Raw genomic sequence first — 20,710 nt, forward strand, 5'->3', positions numbered from 1 at the left:
CCAATTTTGCTGAAGTCCCACTATCAGTTACTCTACTCCCTTTGGAATGAAGTTCTGGTTTTTTTAGGTGTCTGTTCCTATTGTCAGAATAAAGAGTAGTCCATAACCTGCTGAAGTAATTTAGTCCTACAGACCTCTGTGAGCTTTGACCCTGGCCCTCTGGCATTATATTTCCCCACACTCAGAAATACGTTGCCTCACTATATTTGTATGCTTCACTTCTACGAAATGCAGCAAGGCTCTCTTGATCTTTATATAGAAATATTCTAAATTGGTGTCCTGTTTTTTCTGGAAGTGGAGCAGACAGAGAACAGCAAAGCAGAGATTTAGTAAAATTAAAATACTTTAAGTTGAGGTATACCTAATAGATTTAAGTATGTACTTCTCTCTATCACTGTTTGATTTCCTTTTAGGTAGTATAAACATTCTGGTTACCTTGAGAAAGAATTTGCTTAAGTTTGGTAGTTTTACTTTAATTTAAAACAAGCAAAGAAAATGTAAAATTGTATCAGATTAAGCAAAGGATTGACAAAGTAAAATTTGGCCAAAAAGCAAGTGGGTCTCAGCTGAAGCTACATGTAGGGCACAATGTTCAAGTTTACATGCTACTCATGGTAATTATTGAAACCTGAGTCTTTCCCTCTTTCTCTCAAGTATGTAGTTAATAATTTGCCACTTCCTAATTATTAGAATCTTTACTTTTCATTTAGGTGTATTATTGAATTAAAGACAGCTTTTTTTGTTAATCTAATGCAAATACTGTCCTCTTAATCAGAATTGATATATTTGCGAGTGTGCAATGAAAATGCAATTTGAATCAACATTGCTGCCTTTTCAGCTGAAAATATCTAGAAATACTGTCAGCCCTGGTAAATGTTGATGAACTGTTGCCAAACAAAATGCTTGATGAAGGACATCCCATTACCATTGCTTGTTGGAAGCTGGGCACATAACACCAAGGGAATTGCTCAAAGTTAATTCTGCTCTTACAATGTTTTCCTAAGCATTCACTGTTCACTGTTGGAAACAGGAAAGTGGGCAAGAAAGATCTTTAATCTGACCAGAGTATTCTTATATAGCATACCAAAGGACTATATTTACTTTGATGTAATAACCACATGTGGCACTCTGTGGGTTACACTCAATGCCATCCTTGGGTTTTGTGTATATTCAAACACTGCACAAATATAAAGGCCATGAATAATTATACAGAACTACTGCTAGGTACTATGCCTGTTTAAAAAGTCAATGTGTCAACATTTCTTGTTCTGGGGCATAAAAATCACTCCCTTTCCTTATTATTCTTTTGAAAATTTACAGAGCGTTTTCATATTAAAATATATTTCTCTTTTTTTCTCTCTGTCCAAAATATTTTTTTGACTGGATTTCAAACAAATTATACACTTTTCAACCATTATGGACAGTTTGTTCTTTATATTAATTTTTTTTAGGTAAGATACTGAAATAGGATAATTTGGATTAACGATAGTATTATTTTCCAAATTTCAGCACTGTTAACCTAGTCATTATATGGCACTGTACTTAAATAAATAATTCCTGATTGTTCTATGTATTACAGAGGAACAGACATCTTCTGCTGGGAAACCCCAGAAAGGACTGATGGATCCTTACCCAACATTTCAAAGAAGGAAAACCACTCGTTTTCTTAAAATTGGAACTCCTTTCTATCAGGACAATCAACTTCAGGTCAAAGTCTACTGGAAGAAGACAGGTTTGTCAAATTTTTATTTTACTATTTTTTGTAAGGAGGAACTCTCATCAACTGCTTCAGAGTTGTAGAACATTGATATAATATGATGAACCTTGTACAATCATTCAAAGTTAAATCCTACACCCATCCTTTCCCTTCACGTTCACGTTAGAGTGAAACATTGCCTCTCCTCTTTGTGTTATGGAGGTGTAAATGTCTGGCAGATGGAAATGACGTGAGTCAGCTATCCAAAATTACGGTCAGTCATGTTGGGAGACTGAATCTTCCCAGAGCCGAGATAATTTTTAGTTCGGTGGAAATTGCTTCTATAAAGTTTTAAATAGGGAAGCAGAATTTGGCCTTATGTTCAACAGAGCTTTTGTGGCTATGAATGTTGTCTCCCTGGAGTGTGGTCGGAGGATCTCAAGTACATACAGTTCCCAGGCGGATTTTCTGCTGATGCCACTGCAGTATCACTTGTTGGACTTTGTCAGTTGAGAAATGAGTCAGGAAATGAATGTATATATAAGTCATGCAGTGTCAAAAAACTAAACTGTAGTTTGAACCACAAAATTTAGAGTTATGCTGGCTCATGGTAAGGCCACAATAGGCTTTATGCCAAACTTTATCAGTCACCTTGAATTAGCACAGGATGAATAGTTGGCCACAACAACTGGAAAAATCTTTAAGTTGGTTTTCTGCTACGCTGCACGCACCCTTCTGTTTCTCAGAAAAATCTAACAACAATTTTATGTTTAAGTCTTCCAGTCTAAAGGAAAATGCCATAAAGTGCCTGATCACATTCAGAAATCAGAAAGGATTTTTCTTTCTTGCCCTCTAGGAGCATATAGGTCATTACGTGTTGCTCCAGCTTAGCCATAACAGGTTCATACGCTGTTATCTGAAAATGTGCTAACACTGTTAGTGTGTTAACTTGGAGCAATCTACATGTGTAGCAGTAACACCTGTATAAAATCCATTCAATTTTTGTGTTTGAAATAAAGGGCTACAAAATGGATAATCACCTTTTCTTCTGGAATTTTTCAAATAATTTTAGAAATATTTAAGTTCTTTTGGGTTTAAGTGTATGCAGCACCACCCTGAACGAGGAAAGGCTATATAACTGTTCAATTTTGCTATGTGACATAAGAATATGTCACACTGGATGGTGTGGATTGTGAGAGGTATCTTTCGCTTCTTAAAAAGTGCCTGCCTGTTTGAATGGTTACCTTTCTAGCCATGCTATGTCAAATACTTTCAAATCAAATGCTTATTCCTCCATAAAATCTTCAAGCTTTGGCTCAGCCTGACTACAAACACATTTTAAATGTTTGTCCCTATCTTGGCTATGCTAGTTTTCTTTTTTCTAGCTTTCCCCATTATATTTCATTTTTGCCTAACTTCATGGAAAGCTGGAATAATTTAAAGTTTAAATAAAAGTTGAGGCATTCTTAATTGTGAATACTAAGTTTACCTAACAATATGCTTTTGGTTATCCAAAGTGAGATTTATATATTCTAAGCTTGGGACTGATCACCTTAAGCTTTAGTCTTCTGGAAGTGAGATGTCAACTCATTGTCCAAGCTCCTTTTATAGTCAAAAAAGAAAAGCAGGTGACTTCTGAAGCAATTCATCCCACACAGCAGCTGAATCATTCTCTGGAGATGCCTCTCTTCCTTACTGAGTGCAGAAGGGAGCCTAGACAACTCGTTTGTAGGAGGCTTAGAGATGCCTAACATCTCTGTGTGAGCTGAGGGTCAATTCTGAGCAGTTTGAACTGAAAAAATTGAGGGACAAGATTCAAAGATGAGGAGACTATGATGTCTCCCACAGGGGTAAGGCCAAGTTGTGCAACTCACAGTCTACAGGCAAGATTCAGCCCAGTGGAACAATCGATCCAGCTGCAGCCCTTTTCCTGCCAGCCTTTTTCCAGAAGAAGAAAGATTATGTGTCCTGTGACCAAAATGCCAGAGCCCCTAGTGAAATTGACCTTACAAGTGTTTTCCAAATTCACTGTTATAGTTAATGGAGAAAAAGCATGACCAGTACAGCAATATTCATCTTGTTCCAAAGTAGATATCTTGAACCTTGAACTAGGTGTCCACTAATTATAATGGTAACTTGGATGTCGAGCTTATAAGTAGATGTTACACCATAGTTACTTAAATGTTGACATTTAAATCTGGAGCTGAATCCCACGCTGCGTTACATACTTGGAAGTAATATTTGTAGTAAAAGTTATAAATGCCTATAAAAAGAAATAAGGTAGTCAGTATTCTTATAGTGGCCGAGACAAGAGATAATTAAGATTAAATTAAGTCAGGGAATATTTTATAGCTTGGAAATAACAGTGTTTGGAACTGGTGTAATCTCCACAATTGGTGGTCTTCAAAGACAGATACGGCACAGATCTGGTAGAAATGACATGGATTTACATACTGTCACCTTGTGCCAGGGATGGACCAGTTGAGTTCCTGAGTTGCTGACTGTACAGCTGGCTCGTCTGGTGTGAATCTGTGTGCATCCAGTTATACAAGGGGGGCACCCAGAGGTCCATTTTGGTCACCTGGTGGGAGCAGGCTCTGTCACATGCACTATGGAGTTTAGGTATATGCCCCGGCCACACAGTGGAAGTTGCCTTCGTTTTTCTCACATAACGAACAGTGATAGCAAAGGTGCGTGAAGAGGGGCAGAATATGGCAGTTTGTCACACTTACTTTTTTCTTATCTTTTTTAAAAAGAAAATGTCTGGGTTCTGAGTGACAGCATACGCAGTAACTCAGCAGGAGCCATTGCCTCCTGTGGAACTGAAATATAGCCATTTACCTGCTCCTGAGAAGCTAGCAGCTTCTATAACTCTTACAGGAGTTTGGAGGTTATGTAGTACATGGATGAGGTACTGACAGTAAATTTACTAGTGACACTTTACGGCAGAGCAAGTCTTTTTCACCGTGCAAGGAACACAGCAGGAGAAGCATATTGGCTGTGTCTTGTCTTTAGGAAAGACAGCAGTTACTGGAGCCAGCTGCGTTGGGAACTACCCATGCGTCTTTCTCCTTTATGAACTGCACTGTCTCAAGTCGTGTTTAGGGAGTTGTAGGAGGGGTAAGAGTGCAGCAACTATAAGAGGAAACACTGAGAGAGAATTTACCTCAGCCTACTCTATAGCCTACCATCTAGGCTATTTTCATTGCAGATAGGCAATCAGAGTTCAAATCCTTCCTGACAGGGAATCAACCTCTTTGTCTTCTACGTGGTGGGTGAAAATAGCAGTCCCTGTTGATTGCTGTAATGTTCTCATTATTTTGTAGTTTTCTATTAAAAACAACACTCTTTGGTACAGGAACACAACCATTATGTAGTCCTAAATTAGGATGTGTGACTTTAAAACAAATAAAAATTAAGAAAATATCATGAAAACATGTGAAATAAATATATTGATAATGGTAAGAGTTTCCATGATATAGAAAATAATTCAAGAAATATGAGTCTCAAGCTTGAATATGTTGTACATTTGTAAATTAAGCAAATTCTCAATTGGTTGTAGCAATCTTTGCTTTGTCTGGTTTGATTTTCATGGGTTTTTGTGCTTTCTGTGATGGACTTCATGGTCCTAACAAGAGATGGTTGTAGTGGTGATGAAATTAATACATTATTTAGATTTTGGATTTTTTTAAGATGAAGACATTTAAAACAGTATGATGTATTGATATAGAGTGTCTTTTAGCTGTAATGAAAACTTTAATAACTACTAAAACATCAATCTTTCACTTTGTAAGAATGTTACTCATTTTCTATAGTAATAGCTGCTCAGAAATTTTTGTTGTATTCCTGAATTCAGTGGCCCTACCATTCTACTTAGACCTGAGATTACTTTTTCTTTTAAATTCTGTCCAAAACCAACATGGCTGTATAGAAGAGTTTTGTACTGCTTCCCAACACTGTAGCATCACAGCACACCACAGATTACAGAAACAAACAGAAGGAAAGACTTGTGTGGATTTCTTGCAGTCTCAGACCACTTAAGAAACACGAACGTGTTCCTAAGGTTGTTTTAGATTATTACTTTACTTTCATTGGTCCCTTTGTTAGCTGAGAAATTGATTTGCTTTTGAATTTGAACCATTTTACTCTCTCTAAAAAGGACAAAATAGAACTGAATCATAGAATAATTTAAATGAACTGGAAGGGACCTCTGGAGGTCAGCTGGTCCAACCATCTGCTCAAAGGAGAACTCTGAAGTTAAATCAAGTTGTTCAGTCCTGTCTGTAAGGCCCTATAACAGATGTTGTTATTGTTTTCTGAATGACAGGGAATTTGTCCTTTATGAATATCAGGCTGCAGAGGCCACCTAGCAGTTTATCGCAGTGTACCTTAGGATTTCCAGAATGTACGGTGAAGTTTCTTGACATTCAAAGACAGTTCTTCCATTACTACGAAGAAGATGTATTCCTCAGTGTCATTTGCAGATGTGCCTCTAGGAAGCCAGTGAAAGACCACAATGATGGCATCAGGACTGAAGCTCTTGGTTTCATATCATCCCTCTGGATAGAATTCATCAGACCGCTATCCTGTGCAACAACTGCAATAGAGGGAGTGTTGCAAACTATTACTGAACTGGCTTTATTATACAGTAAAGAAGTGATTGCTTATCAGTACTCAAAAAATGAACACAATATTTGAGCTAAAGTCTGAGTAAGTGCATGGAAGATCCTATTTCCATATATATGCATCATAACGTGCCACGGTTTGGTAGCAGGAAAGACTTATTTAGGCTGTTCTCCAAGTGTCATTTCTTAAGTCCCATTAGCTTCAGTAAACATGAGGCATGAATGGAATGCAGGATCTGGACTTTACATTAAAATAAATCTCTTTCTGAAATAATCTTTGAGTTTGAATGCTTTGGTATGGTGGCAATAATAACTTTACTTCAGGATGTATGCTAGCAAAAACAAGTCCACACTTCAAGCAGTACAAGGTGCTTAGCAAATGCACATAATTTTGCTCGACAGTCATCACAAAAGCATATTGTAATTATATGAATTCAATAGCTTCTTTCTTAAGGAAGAAAATGTCTTTCACTTGCTGCCTCTGACTTAGGCCTGGGATTAGAGAAACACAGTAAATTCCTTAAACAGCACGAATCCCACTTTTGTAAATGAAGAGAAGAACTTGCTTGTGGCCAGATTTTTTGGCCATCTCAACTGTGTGAAATTAGAAATTATGTGCTATTTATGTCAAATAGTGGAATCAACTTAAACAAATCACTTTTAACTCCTTGGTGCTGGAGTCACAGAGTACCATCCATTACCAAGAATGGATGCACTCTGAACCCCCTACTTAAAAGGATCAGCTACCTAGAATAATTAAGATCCTCAGTATCTTGTGCAGTGATCAAGACTGAAAGTGTGGAAATAAAAAGATCTTTATGTTTCCTCTGTTCCTCAGTGGTTTGGCAACTAGAGAGCTGAGGTTTTGGACTTCAGCTGAAAAGCCTTCAAGTTGCTGCTAATTTGTTTATCTTCAGGGTATGAAAATAAGATATTTCCCATAGACAGAAGGAAAAAAAAAATTCTTTATGAGCTCACTGCATCAATTCTCATCACTTGCTGCAATAATTATAATACATTAAAATATTAGAATGTAATTTAGTATGATGATTTCTTTCCAAAGCTACATGTCACAATAATATTTTCTAACCTGTTACTCTGCTTTCACTACTCTTTTCTTAGTGCCTGTTATTTGAGTATAATGTAACTCTCCTTGCTCAGGTAAAGCTTTAGTTTCCTTTACTTTTCTTTGAATGAAGTCTATGAGCATTTACATCCCCTGTTTAAATTAAACATTTAAAGTACTTCTAGATATTTAAAATCAATATATCTGCCCCTTGGTTTGCTTAAAAAGACAAATATTTAATGCATTAAGGCTTGGCTTCAGGCTTCTTTCTTTGTGTTTCTCGTAAATGCTAAAGCAGAAAAAAAAAAGAATACTTAAGGCAGGGAGAGGCAAAGATTCCTCCATTGTCTGATAAATCAACCAAACAAGAATAATGAATTAAATTACAAGGAAGAATAAAATGCAAGGCAAGGCAAAGCAAACAGAAAGCTGCCACAAATGCTTTTAAAACCAGATCTTAGGAAAACAAAATTAACTTTCACTTAGTTCAGGGAGATAAATGAAGTGACTGTATGTGCTGACTCTTTCTTTGCAATAAGGTATTTCATATGGCAGGTTTTAAAATAATTGAAAGCTTTCCCCGTATTATCCTATGGTCCTTTCTCACGGAACTAGTGCCATTGAAGCTAATGAAACCCTTCAATAACAGTTGGAGTTTCTAGCTGTTATTGTAAAGAATTCAGCAGTAGTTGCTTAACACTAAGGAATTATTAGTTTGGTACTAACTGTTGCACTAGGAAGATCAGTGTTTGAGCAGCTGGCCATTTTCTAATTATAGATATTTAAGCAGTAAAATATTTGTACTTGAAGGTATCACTGTGGTCCAGATGGTTCTTTCAGCAAGAAGACTTTGCTGTTAATTACAGTGAAGTATATACCAATATATTTCCCTCATATTTCTATGCGAATACAGAGACAGTGGCTCAGCAGAGGCTGATTGGGAGAGTGCACATAATGTGCATTTGTATTTAGGGATTTAATTAGTAAAGCTGGCCCCAAGCACACGAATCTTTGACTAGATCAACTCTTTAGAAATTCAGCAGAAGAGATTGCATAATTTTGCTTTTCCATGTGCTACAGATGACTCAGATGCCTGTATCCTATGGATTTCCCCAGCATCCTGCCTGGGGAGGTGTCAGTTAATGCTGTCAGCTTTAACTGTTGTGGGAAATTATTCCAAAGTTAAAAGAATATCCTGTCAGAAGTATCCTCTGTGTGATTCCTACTCCTCCCTAACTTTGTCTTACATAGGCCTAATGTAGTTCCAGGAATAAAATTTTTGTTATCCCACAGCTGTTTTTTAAAATCTCTTTGCCTTTTTGCTGCCTGGAGAGACTGAAAAGGGGAGCATTTGACCATGTCCAGTTGTACTTTATAAACTGAGTACAAGACTTGGATTATTTGGTTTACATCCAAATGTGATGTGCTAACAATACTTAAAATGTTTCTGGTGGGAGTCATGAAAAACATCAATAATACAATTTGGTAGAGCAGATAGCGTGCAACTTCTCAAATAGCATGCAACTGATTACTGAGACAAATAGTAGTTTTAAAATCAGATTTACAATAGGGGCAACCTCAGTGGCATCTCCCCTGCAAATGGGACAATACTGGGGAGTCTTTTCAAGGGCACAGTTTACTGCATTTCTTCATGTTTCCACAGGAACAACAGAAAACCATTACTGAATGCCTTTCACTTGCTTCCAAACCTCCATACCTTTCAGGGTAGGTGGTTAAAGCTCTTCGTATGAGAGCCTTAAGGGCAAGTCTGTCCAACGATTAGTCCCAGGAATGTAGCTGGAACTGATTCAAAGTCTGCCAAGAAATCACATATCAGAAGCCAAATCAGAACTGCCCGCTGTGGTCCCAGAGCTCAGACAGCACAGAAGATGGATTTTGCTTAGCAGGCACCCACTGATGTCTGCTGAAGGCAGATTGTGGCTGTACTGGACTGGTTTGGTCAGGAATGTTCATCAAACTAGTTCTAACACTTTGTATGGTTGATGCACTTATTGCTTAATTTTAAAATTTACATAGTGTATGCTGTTCACAAGCCCTCAGTATGACCTGAATCATACTGCAGAACACCTTTAATAATTGTGAAAGTCTATTTAATTTAATTTATGCATTTAAAAGAAGTCTTCTTTTTATTCTTAAACTTAATAACTGAATAAAAATTTAAGCTTGATTTCTTTTGAACTTACATTAAAAGATCAAATAGAAGTGTAATTGCAAATTAGCTGGTCCATGAGTGCAGTCCAAACACAGACCATCATTATGTGGGATGAGTACCTGCAGTCAGACTGCAGATACACATTCAATACTGCATTGCAAAATAATTTATCAAGACTTAACTCACTTGAAGGCATTGAGAAAATTAACTGGCCAACTAATAAATAATCTCTTACTTGATTTTTAATTCTTCAGGAAAAAACACGTTTTCAAAACCAGCATCTTTATGTTCCTTCAATAGTATCTGTCTACCCAGTACACAGTTTTCTACATTTCTTATTACTTCTTAAGTATTACCACAACCTATAAAGTTAATTATTTTAACAACAAATACAGAAATTTATATGTATGCATATATATATATATACACTTAGCGTCACTAAGATTGTCAATGGCAATGTCTGTTGTTAGGCAGTCTGAATAACTGAGGGACAAAATGGCAAGCTTTTTACCATCCAATTCTTCCTCTCCTTTCCCCAAACTGTATCACTAGGTCACATTCAGTCAAAGCTTTGTCTTATATGCTTACACTATCATACCTGGAGCAATCCTACCGTTCCTACTGTGAGTAAAAAGATGCTGAGGTACTGCAGTTTAGCAAGATACCTTTCATCAGCTATGGGGTAATAACTGCTCATGAGTGCTCTCTTAACCTGCCTAAGTTCTGAAGTAAAATATTTAGCTTATGATCCAGAGGTTAAACTATCAGCAGCAAGTCATCATGCTCATGGTGAAGGTGGTTTAAACTAACAAGTATCCTCTTGTAAATTGGGTCAATTTTCCTCCACATGCCTCTTTTTAACCTGTATTGTTTAATTAGCCTAATTTATAAGGTGGCCATAAAACCAGACAGGGAAGGAAACTGGACTATTTGAATGAGTAGCTAGAGTTGGAGGGAAGGACACCAAAAAAGGGTATCTGACACTGAAATTATAATTAAATTTAAAGATGTCACATGTATACAGCTGATGAATAATGAGTTCTTAAACACCAGTTGCTTTTTACTCCTGTGACCATAAACTGAGTATAAAAATATCCATAGTAGTCTGGACCAAAGATCCATCCCACCAGGTATTCTGTTCTTGTTAGCGGCCAAAAGCAAATGCAAAGGAACATAAGAATAGGGCAAGCGTGTAATGATACTTCTGCAGGTTATTGTCCCAGCTTCAGACAACTTCTAGTTCATGGAATTTCCTAAGCCCAATGTGATTTCATTGTATTTATTCACTTCTGATACATTTCTCTTCCATGATAATATCCAGTGTCCCATCAAGGTCACATAAATTTGGGGCATCTGAAACATCCTGGGTTATGGGGTTCCAGAGTTTTAAGTGCTTGTTCTATGAAGAACCACATTTTTTAATTTGTTTTGAAGCCACTTATTCTAGCTTCATTTGAATACTAATTCTTGCATCGGAGACACAGAAAACAGTCAAGCCCTGTTCACCCTGTTTGTACATGATTTTATAGATATTTAACCTGTTTTCACTCTGTTCTTTTTCTTGTAGCCTCAGTAGTCTTAAACGGTAGATTTAGAAACTGCGTATTAATGCCACTAACTTTATGAATAACAGTTCAGCAAAGCAACATCCTGATACGGCATGCCATGATGCATGCCATGAACGTCCAGTTTTGGAACTTGATGGAGCATTGTACACGCGTGCAAACCCACCTGTACGGCTTTTGCATAGGGTATAAGAGAGAAGGGAGTAGCAGGTGCATCTGTGCATCTCCTCCCACTGTGGAGTTAGGGGTAAGCTGGGTCTGTACCTTGACTCTGGAACTGGGAAGGACTCCCAGGTTACCTACCCTCAATATAGCCTCCCCACCTAAATTAATGTCCAGATTTGTCAAAGTTACACAGAAGGCTAAAGTTAACGATGGAGTACCTAGTGACATTTTTAAGAGATGTATAACAATAGCAAGCCTTGGACTCTTGTGTTTGGGTTTTTTTCTTTTTCATTAAATTCAGGTTTTGGATGCTTAGATACCTTTGAAAATTTGGCTATGAGGTGGTAATGTAGCAAGCTTCTATTCAGGCTACAAGCAGCTATTGTGAGACTTGGAGCTTACAAGAGGCAAATTTCCTTGTAACAGAAAACCAGAACGAGATACTGTTGAACTCAGTTTGTATAGGATGTTGTGTGTGGGAAAAGGAGTAAGGGTAGAGGTAATCCGGCTTAGAGATGATCCCAAACTTAAATCCCTCAATATAAACATCTTTAAACCTTGAGGCTTCCTAGGTCTAGATATGGACAAAAATACTGTGGCTCAGGCCTGTCTTTAAATTACACACTAATTGTTAATATCATTTTTGGAAAGGCTTATCATCGTATTACACAAAGAATGTGTTCTATAGACAAAAAGTTTGTTTTAAATGGCATCATGCGAGAAACAAAATCTTTGTGATTTAAGCAATACTACTTATATTCCATGTAAGAGCAGGAAACAGTATAGTTTGCCTTGTTAGGAAGTGTTTATTGAATGAAGTTTAAATGTCAACTGAGGGTTTTGGTGTTTATTTTAATCATACTGCTTGAATAGGTGATTGTTAAAAAGTTCTTTTCCTCAGAGGTGTCATGAATACCATGAATTTCATAACCAAACATTTGACACTTTGGGTTTTTTTTTCTTTTTTTATACCACTGGGTGAATTGATGCACAGGCAGCTAAAGAGGCAGAGCTGTTTTCATTTCATTTTTTTAAAGAGAACTTACCCAAAATGCCTGAGACAGAACACATCGACAACATAGTTCGTACAGGGAAAAGAGGAGCGCAGGGGGGCTCGCAATGCATTAGCTCATCAATGCAGCATTTTATCATTAGTTGAAGGTAAATTGTGTTTACCTATGTATCCTAAGACTGATAACTTACTTTGCATTTGCTAAACTACCGTAAGTAAAATAACACTTGTTATTCTATCTTTATTTCTTGTCCTATTATTCGCTTCAGATTTCAAATGTTGGCAAGAAACGCCATGATTCAGAGAGGCATAGCATGGCTTGTGAACCAATATGTGGAGAAATAATAAAGTGTTACGATCAAGTACTGACTGAGATCATGTTTTGCTTCTCTGCAGTATGCTGAAGTATCCCTTCTCAAACTGTTCTTCAGTCATGTTGTTATTACAATGCAATAAATACCATGTGGATCACCTTATACTAATCGTGTCTTCAAAACTGAAGCAACTAGTAGTAAATAACTCTCCTTCATTTATTCACTTGGATTTTGCACATATTTAAGCTTTCCCCGCATATTTTTCAGGACCTCTCCAGCACCCGAGTTTTAGCAGAAAAAGTGTTATGGAAACTTGCATACTGTAGAACTCTGTGGTGACATGGAGAAGAATGGTGGCCTGATAAACAGATGAATGCAAGCCTGAGAGAGCAGAATACACTTAGTTATATTATATCCAAACTATTTGCAACATAAATAGTTCTTGGTGTGGAAATACAGGCAGGTTATGCTGCAGAGCAAACACTGCTGCTCATCCTTCTGCCAGAACGGTGGGTTGGGAGCAGTGCTATGTTGTACTAGATCCACAGTTGTAAAGGTGTATCAGGGGTTGCACACCGGGAGAAGATAGGGCAGGAACATTTCTTCAGGAAGCCTTTGACTTGTACACATCTTTGGGCACTTCAGAGATGATAAAATGTTTTTCCTTATGCGAGGCATCATAAATTTCACCATTTACAACTGTTACTTTTACATTCACCATAGCACAGCTTCACCATTCAGTACAATGAGATAAATAATTTTTGTCCTGGATGGTGTGTTGTTTGACACAGGATTTCTACAGAGCACCCCAAAAAATCATACTATAACTTCACCATAGAAACTATTAATCAAGCTTGTAGATACTGAGAAATGCACTTCATGTGCCCCGAGCAGATTCTGCCCTGTGCTGTAAATATAAAATCTTTACCCCTTGCTATAGCCTATTTTTAGAGCAGTAGTGCTGCAAGACACATGATCCAGAAAGGAAATTACTTAATTTTGCTATATTTCCTTCTTCTTATTAGTCTAAGACAATCAAAGACATATTCAGGACTGTCTTTTAACTATAGTTAGTTAAAAGTTATAGTTTTTTATACTGTAGTATAAAACTATAGTTAGTATGGTCATTAGTGTCTTGATCTTGGTGGGTACTAAACTTTCTGTCCTGATCCATTAGCTGCTCTTAACTATTGAAGTGAACACGACTGTTCATATGCTTAAGTGCTTTGTTGAATCAGGGCCAGAGTGCTCAGAAGCTTGTAAGATCAACCCCCCCAGTATGAGAAGAAAAACAAAAACCATGTGGCCAGTCACAAATAATCATTGCAGTTTGCTGTATGAAATACCAGACTTAACAATATGTAATAAATCCAAAGGTTTAGCTACCTGCAGAACAAATTCTTTCAGTAATTTTCTTACTGAATAGCTTCACAGAAATTTCAGTCTCCTTATGGCATTCTGTTTGAAGAAAGGTTAGGTTTGAATGAAGACAGCAGGTTTACATATGGCTTATTATCTTCCGAACTTTGATAACAACTCCTTTTGACATACAGTTAGCATATTAATTATATGTATATATTTTGGAGGGAGTTAGTTTGCTGAGGTAACTTGACAAAAAATACAGAACACCGTTTCCTTTTTTACTGAAATACTCATTCGACATACGCTTGTTATTTATATTAAATTAATACTTTTATGCTGCCAGGTAAAGGTTTTCATATAAGTATGTCTTATTTTATAATTTTTACTTTTTTACCATATTTTATTCTAATGGGAAAATCTGTCAGACACTGCTTGTTAATTACTTCAAATCCTGTCACGATACAGAAATCAGCTTGATGTTACTGTGTTTATTGATGCCAGACATTTTTATTGTAATTAAACCTTAATTTGAGCTGCTGTTGTTGAACATGTCTGCTCTGAAATCTTGTTTTCCAGCAAATCCCATTTGATCTTTCTTTCTAATAAGTTTTTGTAATTTGTTTGCCTGCATAACAGTGCTGTCACAGCTGGCATTAATTGGCATTTTTATGCCAAATTGTAGAGACCCATCACCCAACAGCCGCCCTACAAACAGAATAATATACAACTCTAGGGCTGAAATACTTTTACAGCAGAGACCGTTATCATTATCACCACCTGACAGGGGTGGAACAGCGGCAAGGAGCCATGAAGTGCTTTGCCTAAAGACCTCCAGCAAACCAGCGGCAGAACTAGCCCCAGTTCCCAAAGCAGTCTGCTGCAGTTTTCTTGGTGTGGATCACAGGAATACAAAGAAATACATACCTCTTAAATCTGTTTACCTCGTCTCCTGGAGTGATAGTGGCTTGTTGTCATATTGGTGGCGTTGGGTTGTGCGAACAAGCTTCGCTGCTGTTCCTGCCTATGCTATGCCAGGTTTCTACCTACAAAGCAGACTTCAGTTCCTCATGATTGTCAAGTTGGCACCCTTCTGCAACAGTGAATGTAATATAAAGCAGAAAAAAGTATTTGAGGCAAGGAAAGGAGGTGTCTGCAGTAACATGGTAGAAAAAAAGAAACCACATTTGATGAAATTATTCATGTGGCTGGCAGTAATATAAATGTACAGCAGAACAGAAAGTGGAAAACGTTGGCAAAGATGAGGAAAAGAGATTACTTTCTTATTAAGTTTATTTTCAATAACTGTAGAAGTATTTAAACCAGAAATTCCAGCTAGGAAAAGTTGCAGTTACCTGGCATTGTGTTGGGTGATTTTTCTGAATGAGTCTTGAGCTTCAAATTCTGTGGGGAGATGATGAGATTTAACAAATGTACAATGTAGGCCTAGGGTATTCCCATCATGCAGCCATGACTTAGGATATGTTGCAGTACTTTAAGCAAAACTTTTTAATCTTAAGATGCTTAAACTGTGCATATGAACCTGAACTGTTCAAAGTGGCAAACAGATGTATTTGGCATTGGCATTAATAGGACTTTGAGCTGCTTTTACAGCTTAAAGCTACAGAATAAATGTGCATTTCCCCACCAAAAATATCTGAAACCTATTTATTTATTTTAATTGAAATGGCACTAAAGAGTTTAAGTTGGGGAGGGGGAGAAAGAAGATAAATCTGACGAAGAACATCTTCATAAACGCAATTGATAGAGAGCTAGCTTTGTGAGGATACTCGTGTGGAGTTAAAGACTTTTTTGGGTGAAACATAGGAAGGAGGGAATCAAAACAGACATCTTTTCAATGTGCTTTAGAGCATCCGATCAATACATTTCTAGTTAGAGATTTAAGATTTCTGTCCAACAAAGTTGGTTGTATACCCTTGTTCAGTAAAACAGCTAAGCAAGCATATGTGGAATTTTAAGAACATGCTCATGTGATGTCTGTATAGCAATGTTTTCTTAAGGCTAGGAACTCATTTTATACTTCAGAAAATGTCCTTTAAAAATCATAGCCAAAATAATTGCCATTAGCTATTAGTTTATTTGGGAGGATTAGTTTTGTGCAACTGTGTGAAAGTTCTAGCTTTTAGCTTGCTTTTAGCAAGAAATATTTAGCTTGAGCAACTGAAGGTCATGTCCATGACAGTAACTTTATAGGGATTTTTAAAGTAATTTTTCTGGTTTGCTTTTCTTTTTTTAATTTTTTTTCTTTTTAAAGAAGCTTGAGAATAAAAGTAATTGTTTGAATAATCTGCCTGCTGTAACAGTCCTTTAAGGAGTTCTTACTTAAATGGTTATTATGTTGACTAATTTCACAAGCTTAGAGCTGCTCGAGTGAGTGCTAGCACTCAGTATGTCCTTCAGGTTCAGTGTTTCTATACAAGTATTTTGAGTTCTGGGAAAGATAAATGCTTGCTGTTTGTGCAAGCATCAGTCTTTTTAGTGTTAAATGGTATACTTTCTGACCATGAGAAGAATAAAGTTATAAAGCTTTATAAAGACTTATAATTCAAAGTACTGAATCAAGAAAACTCCAAACTATTAAGAAGAAGATTGATTAAATAAAAAAAAAGGCTTTATAACGTGCCATCTGAATTATCAGGGAACCAGACTGAAGGAGTCCGGCAGATTCTTTTCAGTGTTATGTACCTATTCTAGAAGGGATAGCAGAGCTTTTTGATAAAACTGGCCCAAATCAGTCCCATTAGACACTGGATATTTTGTTAATCTTAACTTCTCAAATGACTTTGCAGAAAAAGGTGTGGCTGTGGGGTACAATGTATTAACTTCAGCTGTGTTTAATTCAGAACCATTAGCTCTGGTGGTAGTGGCTGACATTCAGGTAGACTGCAGCTTGGATTGCTTGTCCAGTACCTACCACTGGGTTTGTAATGGACCGGTGAAAAAAACAAAAATCTAAATAAAATTATAGTAGTGATCTCACTAGGAGCGTGTATATTGCTGAAAGGAAGGCTGGGAGAAGCTTTTCTTTTGCATATGCTGTAAACACAAACCCAGATGTATAATGTTGCATAAAAACAAAACTCTAGAGCTATGATCTTTATGAGCAACTTCATAAAACAAATGCATATTTTCATCTTTTTTTTTTAAGTCTCATGTGGCTTTTCAGATCATTCAATACATCTTGTCTCCTTTTGCTTTTAAAAATCTTAAAGATAATTTCTAAACCAGTCTTGTTATTTAATATGTGTACTTCATGCATGCACATACACTTTCAGTTTTTCATGCTTCTAGCTTTATTTAATAAAAAAATGTCCCATCTTTCCCTATTTTTTTAAAAAGTTTCTGTCTCAAGTAGGAGCTACTTCCCTTGAAGTAGCAAAATATTTCAGTTTTGCAACCCAAATTACTTAGGCTTTAGACCCTGACAGGACAGATTTTTTAAAAGGAGAAAATTGTTTTTACATGCTTCTTTTTAACAAAAAGCAATTAACATGCTTATGTTCAAATCTTTTAGATAGCAGCAATCACAAAGGTGGAGATGAGAACTGAAGAAGTTTAAGTCTTGAAAATAAAAGCTTAGGGAACTCAAAAAGACCTGTTCTAATGAAAAGTTTTGGATAAACTTAACTGGTGCTGTCCTGACACATTCCACTTTATAGCAGTTGATGTACTTTTATATATGTATGCAAAAACCTTTCTGAAATAACTTCAATTATATACTCACTGAAAAGAAAGAAAATCCTGTCTTTTCAATATAGTTTGTTATCAAAATACCAGATGTGAGCACTATCAAATATAAGATTAATTTGTTCATTTTGTTTAAATGAAAAAATATGAAATTATGTTTATTAAAAACCTTCATCCTACGTTTACAGTCCAAGTTGATAGGAAGTGAAATAACATTTTTTTTAACCTCTTCCTGATTTCCTAGCTCAAATAGAGAGGTTATCAGAAACCACAGCTGTTTACAAATGGGTAACTGAGGGTTTGCTAATGCAGGAGAGGAGAAGTAGGAAGGGAGAAGAGAACTGCCTGAAAGCAGAAGCTCATATAAGGAATGGAGGTAGAGCTACAATAAAATCTAAACAGAATTCTACTGTGCCAGGAGCTGGAAATACCAAATATCTTGGATTACAACCTGTTTAATTACATTTCTGAACAGAGACTTAGTAAACTTCTACACTGATATATCTGAATGCTGAGCTGTTGTAAGCTCTTGATGCTTAGGATTTATCTTTCCCCAGTTGCCCATGTAGTGATATGCAGTGACCTACCTGAGGTATGTGTCTTATCCACTTCTTGATGGCTGGATAATGGCAAGGCTTAATTGGCTTGGATAATCTCCACCAAAGAGAGAGTGATTTATTTATGGATTGCAAGTGAAAGTTATTATAAGCAAAAATAGCCAGTTTGTAGCTTTACAAAGAGCAGTCCACCTTACATGCAAATAGTTTAAAATAATAAGTTGTGATTATCAGATACTATACAAACAATAGCAGATTCACTGTGGTAAATTGGCACAGAGTGTGCATCGTTAATATAGCATGATTAACGTAGCAGCACAGTTTTCAGGCCCCAAGAAGCCAGGTGTTTTGTTTGTTTGTCCCAGGAGAGGGGTGCAAGCAGGTGACAGGCAATAATTGAGTGAACTGGAAGAGACAAAATCAGATGAAACCCACTTACAAACACACTGTGAATTTGTGTCTTCATCCAATAGGCACATCAAGTGGGAAAGCCCAGCAACTAAGAGGCAAGTGAAAGCACATCCATTTTTTAATTTATTTTTAAATGAGAGGGAACAATCACAAAGCAGCGAGTTATTTCTTTATAGATTTCTTTTTGAAAAAAAAAAAAAAAAAAAAAAGTTGGGTTTCCAAAGAAATCACACAAATAATTACCATACATGTTGTTATGAAGATAGCTGCTGCAAAACTCTATTTCAAGGAGCTTCTAATCAGCCTTTGTACCAGAATACCATTTGAGCTAGTTTCAGACAGTACTTATTTTCTCTTTAGTTTACAATCCTTCCCTTCTGCATCCAAATTGCTCACAGCAGTCTAGTGCCAGATCAGCCCTTAAGGCATCAAAGATACTTGTTTTCCCTCCTGAAATCCACAATCAGGCATTTGACATTAGTAGCTATGTCATACCAAGCTAATTAATAATAACAGACATAATTTTGCATCCCCTGAATAGAGGAGAACTAAATCCAGAAAAATGACAGGATGTATGTGCACTACCTGATGAGTTTTTCTTCTTTTGTCTAATTCTTTATTCCGCTTTGTTTTGCTTCCTTATGCAATCAGTATGAGACAAGAAGCTTAGGAGAGCTGGAAATTGGTTGAAAGCTTGTGCTATTGATACTGCGGCAAGTTTTGTCATTGATTTAAATGGGAGCACACTCAAGCCTTTGGTATTACTCCTGAGTCAAGACTAGAATTTTATTTGGACAGATACTGAACAGGTCTTATGATATATTCTGAAAAGAGAAAGCTCAGGGATTTACAGATGTTTTCACATGTCTTCAGGCACAGATTTCTCAAGCAGTGCCAGGCAGCAGCATTGCAATGCTCTGACAATATAAACAGTCACAGGCAGTTGACACAAAGTCATTTCCATCATTTGCAGGATGTTTAGAAGTAGCAGCACTGAGATTTTTTTTTTAATGCCCAATTTAAATGCTTGATTTTTAAAAAAATGTAAGCAGTATATGCTTACATATCTGCAAATGCCAGTTCACTATTTTTAAAGTTATCTCCATTAGCTGATATAAGGTTTAAATTACGTAAGTGTATAATATTTTCTCCATTCTATTGAAGGACGCTTAGGAACAAGTGAGGAACTACCAGCTCTACAATACTTAAAACTCCTTCTATTTTTATCCAGAGAAGCCAGAAAAGTTGCAATGGTGAAAGCATAATTGTAATATCTGTCTTTTCCTCTCTTTTTATATCATTTAGATATCAGCATGAATCAATTCCAAGTCCACTGGTTACTGGAGTCCTGTGCGCACAATGACACCAAAGGACTTGGGAAAGTAACGGAGCTGACTTATGTAAGTCTCCATTCAGCCTTCTGCTTGATTCCGAGTAGCTTCTAAGCAGCAAGAGAAAGGATGGTTCTGTAACATAACACAGTATGCTTTACACCATGTTTCATAGATGAGGAAGAATGGTTTTTTTATATTCCTCTATAGCAAAAGATAAAAATGATGCATCTGGACTGTTTTGGGTTTTGTTGTTTGTTTTTTTAAAATCCACACTAGGATAAAATAACATTTTGTCGGTATTATTCAGAAGACAAGAGCAGGCAAACAAACTTCTTAGCTAAGTATTTATATATTTCTACAGCATATAGAACATGGCATTTTATCTATAATTAGTACTGTAAGGCTCTAGCACAGTGCAAATACTGAACAGTAATAATAGTAATTAATAAACTAGGTTTTCTTTTAGACATGCAGGTGGGTTTCACAACTCTGAGGAGAATAATAGAACAAGAAAAAAGGACCATAGGTGAAAAATACTAGACATTAAATCTGGAAGTCAGACAGATATCAGATAAGGAGAAAAGCTCTATGTAAGTACATGTCAGCCCAAATATATATTGCAGTGGCAGTTCTTCGTACTCAATTTGTTGGCAATCTAGTGTCATCCGTTTCTGTAACGTATTATTTGAACAACACAGTAATATGATTGGTACATTACAATTGAT

General features: G+C 36.6%; 1 protein-coding gene across 1 annotated transcript in view; it reads left to right on the forward strand.

The window, feature by feature from the left end:
* The window catches only part of ANOS1 (anosmin 1), a 148,092-nt gene that overhangs the window by 114,896 nt on the left and 12,486 nt on the right, over positions 1 to 20,710 (forward strand). Inside the window, exons 9-10 of the mRNA XM_075522638.1 lie at positions 1,580 to 1,732; positions 19,957 to 20,051. Of these exons, the coding sequence (XP_075378753.1) occupies positions 1,580 to 1,732; positions 19,957 to 20,051 (248 nt within the window). The remainder of the gene's footprint in view (positions 1 to 1,579; positions 1,733 to 19,956; positions 20,052 to 20,710) is intronic.

The sequence above is a fragment of the Mycteria americana genome, chromosome 1 (assembly GCF_035582795.1).
Source record: "Mycteria americana isolate JAX WOST 10 ecotype Jacksonville Zoo and Gardens chromosome 1, USCA_MyAme_1.0, whole genome shotgun sequence".
In the NCBI taxonomy this organism is placed as follows: domain Eukaryota; kingdom Metazoa; phylum Chordata; class Aves; order Ciconiiformes; family Ciconiidae; genus Mycteria; species Mycteria americana.